Consider the following 17,393-nt stretch of genomic DNA (forward strand, 5'->3'; position numbering starts at 1 on the left):
TAAAGTACTTTCTATTTCAGAACACAGTATATTGCAAAATGAACTATCTAAATCCCTGGCAAAATGATGGTATTAAGTAAAATAACTTGGACATTATCAAAATTCAACTAAAAAAGAAAGTTGGTTCTAAACAGTATTAATGTAAACCAGTAAGTTAATTTTACCTGATTTCCAACTTTGCCACTTCAGGTAATTCTCCAAATTTTATCTCTTCTACCTCTAGTTCTTTAAGAGCAGCCATAATTTTCTGCTGATCTCTACTGGTAATTCCATTCTAAGTAGAAATGATTTTAAAGTACAATAAGGTAGTCATACTTGAATAATATTCAAAATTACTGAAGAAGTTTTCTACTTGATTAATTCACATCTTGAAAAAAATAGATACATATTAGAAAAAAACCATACTGAAAAATATACAAGTTTGCTTGTAACTGGACTGACAAGGTTACATCACTAAAATATTTAGATATATAGTGACTATAGTCAATTTTCATTATATAACAATTGTGATGGATTCTAAAAACAAATTACTAGATTTTAATATATAATCTTTCCAGAAAACCAGAGTAAAACAATTTTTCCTTCAAAATATTATTTAAAATGTTATCACTGATTAAGTGAGAATTAAGTCTTTTTGTCTATGTTCTACCTTTAGTATTAACTAAATTTTCTATCCTGGATTTAGCTAAGTAGTAGTATGGTTTGATTTTCAGTGATGCTAAAGATTTCAAGTTTCCAATGTGCTCATACAGGAAGATCATTCCTTTTTATGTATCCTACTTATTAAAGTATCTCTGATATTTCCCACAGCTATTTTCAAATTGTTACTTAATAATACTCATTAGCAAAATAATAAGTTTTGGTCATTTTGAGAACCTAGTAAAAGGCAATATTTGAAGAACACGTTTATACCCACATGTACAAAAAACCACCACTTATTTCTAAGTAACCTGTTTTATACTGTTTTACAAATCTATTTCATATTTAGAAATAAACCACCAGTTTTAGTTGAGATGTCATAACTAATCTGAAGGAACAAAAACCAACTCTAAGTCTTTAAGTATTCTTTTTTTTTTTTTAACATCTTTACTGGAGTATAGTTGCTTTACAATGGTGTGTTAGTTTCTGCTTTATAACAAAGTGAATCAGCTATACATATACATATATCCCCATATCTCTTCCCTCTTGGGTCTCCCTCCCTCCCACACTCCTTATCCCACCCCTCTAGGTGGTCACAAAGCACTGAGCTGATCTCCCTGTGCTATGTGGCTGCTTCCCACTAGCTATCTATTTTACATTTGGTAGTGTATATATGTCCATGCCACTCTCTCACTTTGTCCCAGCTTACCCTTCCCCCTCCCCGTGTCCTCAAGTCCATTCTTTAGTAGGTCTGTGTCTTTATTCCCATCCTGCCCCTAGGTTCTTCATAACCATTTTTTTTTTTTAGATTCCATATATATGTGTTAGCATACGGTATTTGTTTTTCTCTTTCTGACTTGCTTCACTCTGAATGACAGACTCTAGGTCCATCCACCTCACTACAAATAACTCAATTTCATTTCTTTTTATGGCTGAGTAATATTCCATTGTATATATGTGCCACATCTTCTTTATCCATTCATCTGTCGATGGACACTTAGGTTGCTTCCATGTCCTGGCTATTGTAAATAGAGCTGCAGTGAACATTGTGGTACATGACTCTTTCTGAATTATGGTTTTCTCAGGGTATATGCCCTGTAGTGGGATTGCTGGGTCATATGGTAGTTCTATTTTTAGTTTTTTAAGGAACCTCCATACTGTTGTCCATAGTGGCTGTATAAATTTACATTCCCACCACCAGTGCAAGAGGGTTCCCTTTTCTCCACACCCTCTCCAGCATTTATTGTCTGTAGATTTTTTGATGATGGCCATTCTGAATGGTGTGAGCTGGTATGTCATTGTAGTTTTGATTTGCATTTCTCTAATGATTAATGATGTTGAGCATTCTTTCATGTGTTTGTTGGCAATCTGTATATCTTCTTTGGAGAAATGTCTATTTAGGTCTTCTGCCCATTTTTGGATTGGTTTGTTTGTTTTTTTGATATTGAGCTGTATGAGCTGCTTGTAAATTTTGGAGATTAATCCTTGGTCAGTTGCTTCATTTGCAAATATTTTCTCCCATTCTGACGGGTGTCTTTTCGTCTTGTTTATGGTTTCCTTTGCTGTGCAAAAGCTTTTAAGTAAGTCTTTAAATATTCTTAAGGCAACTGAATATTGTAATGGAAGATTTCAGATATGGTTATCCATAATCATATCTAATGAGGAACCTAGCAAAAGATCACTCACAGTCTATAGCTGTAGGATTTTTAAAATAGAAAATAAAAGCATTCAAAATATTAAAAATATGAAAGATAATGTCTGGAGTTTTTGAAACTGATACTAACCTTTGTAAACTCATCTTTCCTCATGGTCAAAAGATGTCTTAAAGTTATATCCCTTTCCTGTAGAAAAGAAAAAAATGCCACCTTTCAATATAAATGAAATAGTAGAAGCGGAAGGAGGCAACTGTACATATATAGTCAGTTATATGCTACCCTCCTAAAAACTTTCAACTACTGGGTAGATAGTAATGAGTATAATAATATGTATAATTACCTAAAAAAATATACACATAGCTAGTTTCCCAGATTCAAAGAAAAGTATTACAACTTATATTTGCTTACATAAAAAGAAAACAGCTCTATAAAATTTGACAGAAATTGTTTTATGAATTTTTAAAATTTATAATTGTATAATATTAATAACATTTGGTTTTACTGAATATTTCTCAAATAGGAAGTTTCACGATTGTACAATGAAACCCAATTCTAAACTGCCTAAACGAATGTGCATGTTCCTAAGGAGAGCCTGTCTTAAATAGTGCTTTACTGCTGCAGTATCAGCTAAATGGCTGATAACTGTCATCTGCTCAAATCCCATAATGCATGCCTAAAATACCTACAACAGTGCTTCACATATGATCTAATTTAATATTTATGACAATCCTACACTAGGTATTACCATCCTTATGAGAAAAAAGGAGATTTAAGTGACATATTTCAGTTAATAATTATTAGCGCAAGAATCTGATACCTGGTTTGTTTGGTTTAAAATCATGCTTCTCCTAATATTCTATACAGGAAGATCAGCAACTGCAAAAACACACTAAGGGCTTAGATGTACAAGGAGTTCTGTGATGTTTTGGGCAGTGGGTAAAAGCCAGATTCTAATTTATGTAAATTTCTATAATAATAAATTTTCAAAATGCTTATAATTTTAAAATGGGATGTATCAATACTACAAATTATGGAGAAAAGTGCATCTGTCACCCCTTCATAAGCATGCTTATGAGTTAATATTTAATGTTATGTTAACCAACAAATAAACATGCATACATAACTCACCATAGCTTAAACAAAAGCTTACCTTCAGTAAATCTGTCATATGTTCAAGTCCAAGACCATGTAAAAATATTTCCAGATCTCCAAATGCTGTATATGAACTATACATATTTATAGCAATGTCAATTTCAGAACAGACTATCAGTGCACAAATAATAAATATATATTTATGATGCAGAGAGAGAATGAGAATAAGAATGAGTAAGAATGAGTCTATGTAGAATATACAGGCATACATCATTTTACTGTGCTTTGCTTTATTGCTTTATCTGCAGACATTGTTTTTTACAAATTGAAGGTTTGTGACAACCCTATGTCAACCAAGTCTATTGGTGTCATTTCTCCAACGGTATCTGCTCACTTCGTGTCTCTGTGTCACACTTTGGTAATTCTTGAAATATTTCAAACTTTCTCATTATTATATTTGTTATGGTGATTCTTGATGTTGCTATTACAACTTGCTGAAGGCTCAGATGATGGTTACCATTTTTTAGCAATAAAGTATTTTTTAGTTAATATATGTACATTGTTTTTGTAGACAGAATGCTATTGCACACTTAATAGACTACAGTATGGTGTAAACATAACTTTTAAATTTGCATAACTCACTTTATTGTGATATTTGCTTTATTGTGGTGGTCTGGAACTGAACACCAATATCTCTGAGGTATGCCTATATTTGCAAATTTACCCACTAGACCTATGTTATACAAAGGAATAAGAAAGGTTTCCTGAGTGAAGATTTAAGTAAACAGAGAAAATGGTGATAGTAAAATGAAGCTCATTTTTCCTAAGAAGGAAAATATTTGCCAATATTTATACAACTGACCCCTGAACAACACAGTTTGAACTGTGCAGGTCCACTTACACATGGATTTTTTTCAATAGTAAATACTATAGTACTACACAATCGTGGTTAGTTGAATCCACAGATGTGGAACAGCAGAGATGGAGGAACCTTGGACAGAGATTTTCCAAGGGCAGGGTGAGCGCCCCTAACCCCCGGAATTGTTCAAGGGTCAACTGTATTCCTTGTGAGAGGTCTGTACGTGAACATCTCTTTAATTGCAGGAAGTAAAAATTTACTAACTATTTTAAATGTAGGTAAGTAGAGGATAATGTTGTGGTCACGTACTGAACAACTGTGTTCAGGGGAAGAAATGTATTTTTATTTTTAGCTTATAAAATCAGAAATCTGCTATAAAGAATTAGAGAGCAAGATGCAATCTAGTTTGAACACTAACAAAAATATAATCTTAGAACCTTTTAGAAATAAACTGTATTGTTGATATTTTATTTAAAGTAAAAAATTATTCTCATTACTGTTAGTACATGTATATCAAATTTTTCTAAAATTCTGGAGAACAAAGCACTTAAAATTCAGACATTTCTAAGTAATATTTTTAAATGCTCATAAAAGTTTAAAATATATATTTTAAATAAGTCATCACATTTACTATAAGTAATAAAAAACATGCACAATTTTTACTCATTTATAGGTATTGTGTTGAACAGAAACATGCTATGTTACCTAAATATGTGATCTTTTTCTTGATCAGAATCTGTTCTCAGTAGTTTACAAATAGTCTCTTCTTTAGTTAGCTGTTGAAGCTTTCCTCCCCAAGGATTTAAAGTCAAGGAAAGAAAGTTGAAGATCTGAAAAAAGTTACAGTAAAAATTAAAGCAAGATAGTAATTAATAATATTTTCAACAAGATATAAAACAAAACTAAAAATTCCATTTTGGTAAGTGAATCAGAAAAACTAAGTTAGTATTTTAAATACATTTTTAAATAGAGAAAGAGTAAGAAGCATGACTAAGGTATACAAATCTCAACTGTACACCTTAAAGAGATGTGAAATTTCTTAGTTTTCAAACTTCTTAGTTCTAAATTTTTAGCAAGCCAAGTTTAAGTCATATAATCAGCCAAGATACAAAATCAAATCTCACTTCAAGAAACAATTTATGACTCAAAATAATCTTTGATGTTCATAAATTTCTTAGTATGTCAAATTCACTGTCATCTACCCTAAATTTAATGATGCAGTATATTAATTAAACGTTGTCAAATTTCCAAAGCTTAGGAGAAAAACTGTTAATTTCTTTTTAAAGTTTCACAGGGCTTCAGGGATTAGCATTTACACTAGAATAATTTTGGAAATGTAGATCTGAGTTATAAAATGATAGGCATGTTTATAGGCTGCTTAAAAATAGAGGAAGTTATTTTACATGCAACAGAAATGGCATGGTCTGAGTATTATATGATGGAACCTTCGGAATGTTACAAGTTTTCAAATTCAGAAACTCAGTTTTAGAAGATCTTGAACTATATAACTTAGATTTACAGTTGTACTATATTTGATCCTTGCTTAGAAATTACACACCTTTGGCTGAAAGCTTTAATATTCAGACCAAAAGTTTATATCAATAAAATAATTTAATGTATGGCAAATATTTATTATTGACCTTAACATCTGAATGATAGTAAATCATATACCCAAGCATGTTATCAATTTATTACATACCTTGTCAAATGTACAGAGGTAAATGTAGCTTAAAGGATTTAATTTTTAAATTGTTTAATATGTATTAATTAAAATTTAAAAACAATAGTTTAATTACATGTGCAAATTTTGAAATTTTACTAGCTATGTCAATACACTAATTAATTTTTGAAAATCTGAACCAGTTGGAAATGTTTAAACAGTCTATTACAATTTTATTTCTAGGGCTAGATAAGACTTTATTATCCCTTTATATAGTTTTTAAATTACCATATTATAAATGCCTCTTATTTAGTGAAAGATAAATACTCTAGTAAAATAAAGTTTTCATTACCTGGCTGGAAGAAAATTACACATTGAAACATTTAATAATAGCCAGATATACTATTATTTTAGTAGTGAGTTCTAACAAAAGTTTTACAAACAATAATGTAGACTAAGAAAAATTAGTTTAATAACAGGATACCTCTAGATGTTTATTTCTTTTTGCAATCTCACTTGGTGTCTTTCCATCTTTGGTTTGTATCATTTTATTAGCTCCAAGTTCAAGCAACTTCAAAACTACATTTTTATGACCCTGACATGCTGCCCATGTTAAAGCCTGTAAGTGGGGGAAAAAGAAGACTGTTTAAAGAGAGGGAGTGTATATGACACAGAGGGGAAAACTTTTCAACAGTATTTATGGCACAATAAAAAAGTGAACATGGTTAATTAATGGAATGATGCAATCTCATCATTTGACAGTATAATGTAAACCTATTTCCAAAGTTGTAATTGCAAAGCAGACTGCCGTGTTCACTGATTTTGTAAGACCAAATAATGTTTTACACAGACAAGTGATGTTAAAGAATAAAACGATTTATCTGCCAATCACAGAACTGTTTTCTACAAAAAAGAATTCTATTTGTATTCCAGAATCCAGGCTTTGTTGTGTGTTACAATTTCTTGTGTCAAGGGTGAGGACCAAGAGAAGCAGATAATTTCTTTTTTCCCATTTAAGCTGTTGCTTTTCTTCACTGAACAGCAATTACATCCCAGCCCTTCTATAATTTTACTTATTAAAAAACCTTCCTTGTGGACTACTGATAATAAGATATCAATGTCCTAGAGATAAAATGGAACACTGTACAATCGGTTCTCACAGTATAGCCATTCTCATCCTGGGTATTAACTTCTGCTCCATGAGCAACAAGGAGAGCAACAACCTGAGGGTGACCATTCCGTGCAGCATACATGATGGGAGTCATAAGTCTCCTACAGAGGAGGAAGAAAAGAAACTGTGTCAATGCTGCCCTTAACAGTTCTTCAAAGCCATGAACTTTACCATACACAATACCATCAGTGTTGTTTTGAAAGTAAAGAAACATGAAAGCTTTTCATAAATCAGGGGATCTGAAAATCCAATTTTCCAGCAAATAAATAAATATAAGGGAGATTACACTCTTAAAAGTATTGAATGCTTACACAGCACCCTCTAGTGAAGAAATGTGGGGTTTTAAAAAAATTCTTCAATTTTTATACAGCAGATTCTTATTAGTCATCAATTTTATACACATCAGTGTATACATGTCAATCCCAATCGCTCACTTCATACCACCACCACCACCACCTCACCGCTGCTTTCCCCACTTGGTGTCCATACGTTTGTTCTCTACATCTGTGTCTCAATTTCTGCTCTGCAAACTGGTTCATCTGTACCATTTTTCTAGGTTCCACATATATGCGTTAATATATGATATTTCTTTTTCTCCTTCTGACTTACTTCACTCTGTATGACAGTCTCTAGATCCATCCACGTCTCAACAAATGACCCAATTTCGTTCCTTTTTATGGCTGAGTAATATTCCATTGTATATGTGTACCACAACTTCTCTATCCATTCGTCTGTTGATGGGCATTTAGGTTGCTTCCATGACCTGGCTATTGTAAATAGTGCTGCAATGAACATTGGGGTGCATGTGTCTTTTGGAATTATGGTTTTCTCTGGGTATATGCCCAGTAGTGGGATTACTGGGTCATATGGTAGTTCTATTTTTAGCTTTTTAAGGAACCTCCATACTGTTGTCCATAGTGAATGCATCAATTTACATTCCCACCAACAGTGCAAGAGGGTTCCCTTTTCTCCACAGCCTCTCCAGCGTTTGTTGTTTGTAGATTTTCTGATGCTGCCTATTCTTACTGGTGTGAGGGGATACCTCATTGTAGTTTTGATTTGCATTTCTCTAATGATTAGTGATGTTGAGCAGCTTTTCATGTGCTTCTTGGCCATCTGTATGTCTTCTTTGGAGAAATGTCTATTTAGGTCTTGCCCATTTTTGGATTGGGTTGTTTGTTTTTTTAATATTCAGCTGCATGAGCTGTTTATATATTTTGGAGATTAATCCTTTGTCCATTGATTCATTTGTAACTATTTTCTCCCATTCTGAGGGTTGTCTTTTCATCTCGTTTATGGTTTCCTTTGCTGTGCAAAAGCTTTGAAGTTTCATTAGGTCCCATTTGTTTATTTTTGTTTTTATTTCCATTACTCTAGGAGGTGGATCAAAAAAGATCTTGCTGTGATTTATGTCAAGGAGTGTTGTTCCTATGTTTTCCTCTAAGAGTTTTATAGTGTCTGGTCTTACATTTAGGTCTCTAATCCATTTTGACTTTATTTTTGTGTATGGTGTTAGGGAATGTTCTAATTTCATTCTTTTACATGTACCTGTCCAGTTTTCCCAGCACCACTTATTGAAGAGGCTGTCTTTTCTCCATTGTATATCCTTGCTTCCTTTGTCATAGATTAGTTGACCATAGGTGCGTGGGTTTATCTCTGGGCTTTCTATCTTGTTCCATTGATCTATGTTTCGGTTTTTGCGCCAGTACCATATTGTCTTGATTACTGTAGCTTTGTAGTGTATTCTGAAGTTAGGGAGTCTGATTCCTCCAGCTCCGTTCTTTGCCCTCAAGACTGCTTTGGCTATTTGGGGTCTTTTGTGTCTCCATACAAATTTTAAGATTTTTTTGTTCTAGTTCTGTAAAAAATGCCATTGGTAATTTGATAGGGATTGCATTGAATCTGTAGATTGCTTTGGGTAGTACAGGCATTTTCACAATGTTGATTCTTCCAATCCAAGAACATGGTATATCTCTCCATCTGTTGGTATCATCTTTAATTTCTTTCATCAGTGTCTTATAGTTTTCTGCATACAGGTCTTTTGTCTCCCTAGGTAGGTGTATTCCTAGGTATTTTATTCTTTCTGTTGCAGTGGTAAATGGGAGTGTTTCCTTAATTTCTCTTTCAGGTATTTCATCATTAGTGTATAGGAATGCAAGAGATTTCTGTGCATTAATTTTGTATCCTGCAACTTTACCAAATTCATTGTTTAGCTCTAGTAGTTTTCTGGTGGCATCTTTAGGATTCTCTATGTATAGTATCATGTCATCTGCAAACAATGACAGTTTTACCTTTTCTTTTCCAATTTGTATTCCTTTTATTTTTTTCTTCTCTGATTGCTGTGGCTAGGACTTCCAAAACTATGTTGAATAATAGTGGTGAGAGTGGACATCCTTGTCTTGTTCCTGATTTTAGAGGAAATGCTTTCAGTTATTCACCATTGAGAATGATGTTTGCTGTGGTTTTGTCATATATGGCATTTATTACGTTGAGGTAGGTTCCCTCTATGCCCACTTTCTGGAGAGTTTTTATCATAAATCGGTGTTGAATTTTGTCAAAAGCTTTTTCTGCATCTATTGAGATGATCATACAGTTTTTATTCTTCAGTTTGTTAACATGGTGTATCACATTGATTGATTTGCTATACTGAAGAATCCTTGCATCCCTGGGATAAATCCCACTTGATCGTGGTGTATGATCCTTTTAACGTGTTGTTGGATTCTGTTTGCTAGTATTTTGTTGAGGATTTTTGCATCTATATTCATCAGTGATATTGGTCTGTAATTTTCTTTTTTTGTAGTGTCTTTGTCTGGTTTTGGTATCAGGGTGATGGTGGCCTCATAGAATGAGTCTGGGAGTGTTCCTTCCTCTGCAATTTTTTGGAAGAGTTCGAGAAGGATGGGTGTTAGCTCTTCTCTAAATGTTTGATAGAATTCACCTGTGAAGCCATCTGGTCCTGGACTTTTGTTTTTTGGAAGATTTTTAATCACTGTTTCAATTTCATTACTTGTGATTGGTCTGTTCATATTTTCTGTTTCTTCCTGGTTCAGTCTTGGAAGGTTATACCTTCCTAAGAATTTGTCCATTTCTTCCAGGTTGTCCATTTTATTGGCATAAAGTTGCTTGTAGTAGTCTCTTAGGATGCTTTGTATTTCTGCGGTGTCTGTTGTAACTTCTCCTTTTTCATTTCTGATTTTATTGATTTGAGTCCTCTCCCTCCTTTTCTTGATGAGTCTGGCTAATGGATTATCAATTTTGTTTATCTTCTCAAAGAACCAACTTTTAGTTTTATTGATCTTTGCTATTGCTTTCTTTGTTTCTATTTCATTTATTTCTGCTCTGATCTTTATGATTTCTTTCCTTCTGCTAACTTTGGGTTTTGTTTGTTCTTCTTTCTCTAGTTTCTTTAGGTGTAAGGTTAGATTGTTTACTTGAGAGTTTTCTTGTTTCTTTAGGTAGGCTTGTATAGCTATAAACTTCCCTCTTAGAACCGCTTTTGCTGCATCCCGTAGGTTTTGGGTCGTCGTGTTTTCATTGTCATTTGTCTCTAGGTATTTTTTTATTTCCTCTTTGATTTCTTCAGTGATCTCTTGGTTATTTAGTAACGTATTGTTTAGCCTCCATGTGTTTGTCTTTTTTACATTTTTTTCCCTGTAATTCATTTCTAATCTCATAGCGTTGTGGTCAGAAAAGATGCTTGATATGATTTCAATTTTCTTAAATTTACCGAGGCTTGATTTGTGACCCAAGATGTGATCTATCCTGGAGAATGTTCCGTGTGCACTTGAGAAGAACGTGTAATCTGCTGTTTTTGGATGGAATGTCCTATATATATCAATTAAATCTATCTGGTCTATTGTGTCATTTAAAGCTTCTGTTTCCTTATTTGTTTTCATTTTGGATGATCTGTCCATTGGTGTAAGTGAAGTGTTAAAGTCCCCCACTATTATTGTGTTACTGTCGATTTCCTCTTTTATAGCTGTTAGCAGTTGCCTTATGTATTGAGGTGCTCCTATGTTGGGTGCATATATATTTATAATTGTTATATCTTCTTCTTGGATTGATCCCTGGATCATTATGTAGTGTCCTTCCTTGTCTCTTGTAACATTCTTTATTTTAAAGTCTATTTTATCTGATATGAGTATAGCTACTCCAGCTTTCTTTTGATTTCCATTTGCATGGAATATCTTTTTCCATCCCCTCACTTTCAGTCTGTATGTGTCCCTAGGTCTAAAGTGGGTCTCTTGTAGACAGCATATACACAGGTCTTGTTTTTGTATCCATTCAGTCACTCTGTGTCTTTTGGTGGGAGCATTTAATCCATTTACATTTAAGGTAATTATCGATATGTATGTTCCTATTCCCATTTTCTTAAATGTTTTGAGTTTGTTATTGTAGGTGTATTCCTTCTCTTGTGTTTCTTGCCTAGAGAAGTTCCTTTAGCATTTGTTGTAAAGCTGGTTTGGTGGTGCTGAACTCTCTCAGCCTTTGCTTGTGTGTAAATGTTTTAATTTCTCCATCAAATCTGAATGAGATCCTTGCTGGGTAGAGTAATCTTGGTTGTAGGTTTTTCTTTTTCATCACTTTAAATATGTCCTGCCACTCCCTTCTGGCTTGCAGAGTTTGTGCTGAAAGATCAGCTGTTAACCTTATGGGGATTCCCTTGTGTGTTATTTGTTGTTTTTCCCTTGCTGCTTTTAATATGTTTTCTTTATATTTAATTTTTGATAGTTTGATTAATATGTGTCTTGGCGTGTTTCTCCTTGGATTTATCCTGTATGGGACTCTCTGCGCTTCCTGGACCTGACTGACTATTTCCTTTCCCATATTAGGGAAGTTTTCAACTATAATCTCTTCAAATATTTTCTCAGTCCCTTTCTTTTTCTCTTTGTCTTCTGGGACCCCTATAATTAGAATGTTGGTGCGTTTAATGTTGTCCCAGAGGTCTCTGAGATTGTCCTCAGTTCTTTTCATTCTTTTTTCTTTATTCTGCTCTGCAGTAGTTATTTCCACTATTTTATCTTCCAGGTCACTTATCCGTTCTTCTGCCTCAGTTATTCTGCTATTGATCCCTTCTAGAGTATTTTTAATTTCATTTATTGTGTTTTTCATCGTTGCTTGGTTCCTCTTTAGTTCTTCTAGGTCCTTGTTAAATGTTTCTTGCATTTTGTCTATTCTATTTCCAAGATTTTGGATCATGTTTACTATAATTATTCTGAATTCTTTTTCAGGTAGACTGCCTATTTCCTCTTCATTTGTTAGGTCTGGTGTGTTTTTACCTTGCTCCTTCATCTGCTGTGTGTTTTTCTGTCTTCTCATTTTGCTTATCTTACTGTGTTTGGGGTCTCCTTTTCGCAGGCTGCAGGTTCGTAGTTCCTGTTGTTTTTGGTATCTGTCCCCAGTGGCTGAGGTTGGTTCAGTGGGTTGTGTAGGCTTCCTGGTGGAGGGGACTAGTGCCTGTGTTCTGGTGGATGAGGCTGGATCTTGTCTTTCTGGTGGGCAGGTCCACGTCTGGTGGTGGGTTTTGGGGTGTCTGTGGCCTTATTATGATTTTAGGTAGCCTCCTTGCTAATGGATGGGGCTGTGTTCCTGTCTTGGTAGTTGTTTGGCATAGGGTGTCCAGCACTATAGCTTGCTGGTCGTTGAGTGAAGCTGGGTCTTGGTGTTGAGATGGAGATCTCTGGGAGATTTTCATCATTTGGTATTACGTGGAGCTGGGAGGTCTCTTGTGGACCAGTGTCCTGAAGTTGGCTCTCCCACCTCAGAGGCACAGCCCTGATGCCTGGCTGGAGCACCAAGAGCCTTCCATCCACACGGCTGCTAGTGTTGGAAGGTCTCCTGCAGAGGCAGGGGGTGGCTCTGTTTCACCATGGGGACAAGGACACTGGCAGCAGAAGTTTTGGGAAGTACTCCTTGACGTGAGCCCTCCCAGAGTCTGTCATTAGCCACACCAAAGAGCCCAGGTAGGCTCCAGTGTTGGGTTGCCTCAGGCAAAACAACCTGGCTCTGTTTTCATCGTAGTTTTTTAAAAACTTTTTTTTTGATGTGGGCCATTTTTAAAGTCTTTATTGAATTTGTTATATATTACTTCTGTTTTATGCCTTTGTTTTTTGGCCACGAGGCATGTGGGATCCTAGCTCCCTGACCAGGGATCGAACCCACACCCCCTGCGTTGGAAGGTGAGATCTCAACCACTGGACCTCCAGGGAAGTCCCTCATATTTTGAATCTAACCACTTCTCACAACCTTGTTAGCCACTGTAAGCAGTTCAAACCATCATTATATTTCTCTGATTTATATTTTTGCAATAGCCTCATAACTGCTCTCCATGCTTCTACTCTGGCCACTTACAGTTTATTCTTTTTGGAAATGCCAAGTTCTTCCCCTTGCCGATACTGTGCAAGTGCTATTCCCTCCACCTTTCCCTAGACCTTCATATTGTGCACTCCTTCATCTTAATCAGAAAAGGTAACATGAAAGTGTGAGTGTCCCATTTGCTAGAAACTTATTACTGAAAATCATAAGTGAAATTTTCTGAATCTGTACTGAAATCTGTTCTCAAATTGTACTGAAAATTGAGGTTCTTCTAAGTATCAGTTTCTCTTAGAATCTCAGAAACCAACAGTGATATAATTTTCAGTATGTAAATTTACATGGACATAAAATGTCTTCTTAGAGATGCTTATTTCATCCTAGATAATAAAACTACTAGACTAGTATAGTTTGCTGACTAAGAAGCTTCAGATCACTACTGGAAAATGTGTTATTAAAAATGTTGCATTGGCTTCTAACTTCTAAGAAAAGTGGAACAGCAAACTCCTATAAAAGTGTCTAGATTACCTAGACGGTATATTACTCAGCTTCTAAAAGTTATTAAAGTTACTGATACCATGAATAGTGTTGCATGACAATTCTGAGAGCGGAGAGAACAATTCTTCCAGTGGTTTTATATCTACAGAAACTTGTAATATCTGTTGTTTCCTGCCTGTTATAGATTAATGAAATCTAACTCTTCAATCTTATAAACTCCTATAAACAATTTTATAAACTTTTCAGGGAAGTTATAAAACTTTAAAATAACTGGTTTACTCAAGTGACATGGTAACTCTGTGCTACTGATAACTTTACTTTCAATATTAATTTCCATCTTATTTATTTCCTGAGATTTAATATAAAGAATTACTTCCCATTCTCTCTTTAAATCACTGCAATTTTGTTCTGCCTGCTCCTTCTAACACACAACTGCTTTGGCAAAGGTCAGGAGTTACTTGGACTCCTTTTATTTTTCTGGCACTTAAAGGTATGTATTTCAGAGGCTTCTGTCCTCAATATTCTTCCCTTTTCACTACATAAACACCATACCTGTATGATCTCACCTACTCTCACGACTATTGTTAACACACTGATGGCTGCTGAGTCTCTATCTCTAGCCCAGGCCTTGCTCCTGAGCTCCGGATCATAACTGTCACTTCTACCTGGGTACCCCAACAAAACTCAAAAATCAACATATACCCAAATCTTAAGTCACCATCTTCCTGCCAACACACAATACTCTCTGTTATTACCTATCTCTGTGAACAGCATCAGAGTCCAAGCATGGCCCAACCCAGAAACCTGGAATTTATCCATGACTCCTTGTGCCTTCATGTCTAAGCCAGCACTCCTGCCAGTGTTACCTCCTTCCCATCATTTGCATCTGTACTTTACACTCTCCTCCTTCTTGTGTTCAAGTCCTCGTCACTTCTTACATGGATTACTGCATGCAACAGCATAACTAGCCTCCTTGTCTCCAGTCTTTCCTCCACATCTGTAAATCTCATCAAATCAATTCACTGTTTAACGTTTTCAAGGTTACACCTATGAGAATCTTCATGATAAGTCCTCTGTCTACCTCTCTACCATTTTAGCACCTGCAATCCTACTCCATCCTATTAAGAAACTTCAGTCATATCTGCAGGTATGAATTCGCCTCTCTCCTCTGGATGTCCTCTTTTCAGAGTACTTTCTGGTTGAAATGTCTTTTCACTTTTCTCTTCAACACATGTATTCATAATCTACCTCTGGGGTTTTATCTTAGAAGCCAACATGTCCCCCAATTTTTTGATGCCCTATCTCATCTTAGGTAGCAATCCCCCTCTCCTGTATGTTCTCATAGCACTCTGTACTTATTTTTATCAGTTCACCTTTCAGGCCAAAACGTATTTGTTCAATTCATCTAGGTTCTCAGCCAGATTATCAGTTCTTTGAGGATAATGATCCTGACCTGCCTCTATATCCACCCCCAACAACCCATGCGGTGACTAGTATAATGCTCTACTTCTGTGTTTTGTGTCATGCGTATATTTAACACAGGCAGGGTTTTCTCCTTATCTATTACATCATCACATGTCTATTGATTGTGTTAGTCAATGCATCTATACCCTTACTCTATATCCTTAGATTTGCCTAATGAGGGATACATGTTGAAATTTCCTGCTATAATTGTATTTTGATGTACTTCTCCCAGAATTTTAATAGGTTTCGATTTACGGATTTATTAGCCATGTAGTTTAGTGTGTACAGGTTTGTGCTTGTTATATTTTCATTGATTTTGCCTTTTTTCATAGTATAAAGTTCTTTATTCTGTGTATTGCATTTAATAGTAGTAATATCTGATATTGATAATCCTAATTTCTATGGGTTTACCTTTACCTGTAAAGGGATTTAAAAAATTTTTTTATTTATTTATTTTTGGCTGCATTGGGTCTTCATTGCTATGCGCAGGCTTTCTCTAGTTGCGGCGAGTGGGGGCTACTCTTCCTTTCAGTGCGCGGGCTTCTCATTGTGGTGGCCTCTCTTGTTGCGGAGCACGGGCTCTAGGGCGCGCGGGCTTCAGCAGTTGTGGCTGACGGGCTCTAGAGTGCAGGCTCAGTAGTTGTGGTGCACAGGCTTAGCTGTTCTGCGGCATGTGGGATCTTCCCAGACCAGGGCTCGAATCTGTGTTCCCTGCCTTGGCAGGCGGATTCTTAACCACTGCGCCACCAGGGAAGTCCCTGTAAAGGGATTTTTCATACCCCCTTTTCTCCAAATTTTCTTGTAATAGCGTTTAGCTGTCTTTTGTTTTTTAAGTCAGTATCTCAGTTGAAAAATTCAGTCCATTCTCATTTAGCATAATGACTGATATAACTGACAATATTTCTTCTCTTTTGTTTTTGTTGGTGCAACAAAACTGCCATTCACTACATTTTTCCCCTTGAAAATCTGATGATTCTGATTTGCCTTTTTTTAAAAACAATGCCATTAAACATTACCCTGTTTCTCTGCTCTTAGTAAAACACATATGACTCTCCTATAGGTAAGCAAGGTAAGACCTATTTCTCCTAATGAGACTATGGTTTCTGCCTCCACCATGCCACCTTCTCCCTGTTTACACTCAAATAGGATAAGACCTTTTGAATACCCTTAGTCCCCTTTCTTCTCTTAGGTGTCCCCCAACTCTCTGCAAACTATAGCTCTTAGATTTTGTTGGCATCATTTAGTATTTATTAGACTTTTACTTGCATTTTGTCTTGTCTGTTTCCAGAATCCTTATTTAGCACTCATATTTCACATTCCCAGTCTAATATAATCCATTAAATACACGTTTATCTAAGTTCATCCCTCTTCACTGCTTTCTCTTCACCCTCCTCCTTCATGAGGTCTCTGGTTCTTTTTGGTTTGGTTAGTCTTTCCTCAGCTGGGGTGCTTGGGTAATGTATTTTCTGAGTTCCTGCATATCCTTGACCATCTTTCTTTCACCCTGACAGGCTTAGCTTGGTTGAGAATAAGATCTTTAGGTTGCAGGCCTTTGTCTAAATGAAAATATAATTTCATTCTTTTCTAGTTTCAGCTGTGCACATGGGAAAACTGATGTCACTCTAATCTTTTTACTTTCCTTTGTTAAACACTTAATTCTTTCTGCCTGGAAACTTGTAAAAATTTCCTCTTTGTTTTTAGAGTTTACACATTTTAACCAGAATTTATGCCTAGGAGTGTCTTTTTTTTTTTTTTTTTTCCCCTCATCAGTCCAAACTAAAGTTCAGGAACTTTTCCAAAATGCAGTCTTTTTTTTTTTTTTTTTGACATTCAGTCTTGATAGTTTTTCAGCTTAGGAACCATTTCTTTTTTCTAGAATGTGTTTATTATTACCAATCTTCCATGTTCCTTTTTCTTCCCTGAATTTTGGATTCAAACACCACATTTTTTTAAGTTCCAAGAGATCTTTCTTCATGCTGCATTTAGATCTCATGTGCTCTTAATTTTTAGTCCAGGTTTTTGCCTTTCTCTGTCAGCAATTTT

At 35.3% G+C, this 17,393-nt stretch overlaps 1 protein-coding gene across 1 annotated transcript in view; it reads right to left on the bottom strand.

Moving 5' to 3' along the window:
- ASZ1 (ankyrin repeat, SAM and basic leucine zipper domain containing 1) overlaps positions 1–17,393 on the bottom strand; it is an 86,842-nt gene that overhangs the window by 11,464 nt on the left and 57,985 nt on the right. The window contains exons 5-10 of the mRNA XM_082400187.1: positions 7,066–7,177; positions 6,390–6,524; positions 4,951–5,075; positions 3,445–3,520; positions 2,424–2,480; positions 165–274 (exon numbers count right to left, since the gene is read on the bottom strand). Coding sequence (XP_082256313.1) covers positions 165–274; positions 2,424–2,480; positions 3,445–3,520; positions 4,951–5,075; positions 6,390–6,524; positions 7,066–7,177 — 615 coding nt within the window. The remainder of the gene's footprint in view (positions 1–164; positions 275–2,423; positions 2,481–3,444; positions 3,521–4,950; positions 5,076–6,389; positions 6,525–7,065; positions 7,178–17,393) is intronic.

The sequence above is a fragment of the Balaenoptera borealis genome (assembly GCF_965194805.1).
Source record: "Balaenoptera borealis genome assembly, chromosome: 7".
In the NCBI taxonomy this organism is placed as follows: Eukaryota; Metazoa; Chordata; class Mammalia; order Artiodactyla; family Balaenopteridae; genus Balaenoptera; species Balaenoptera borealis.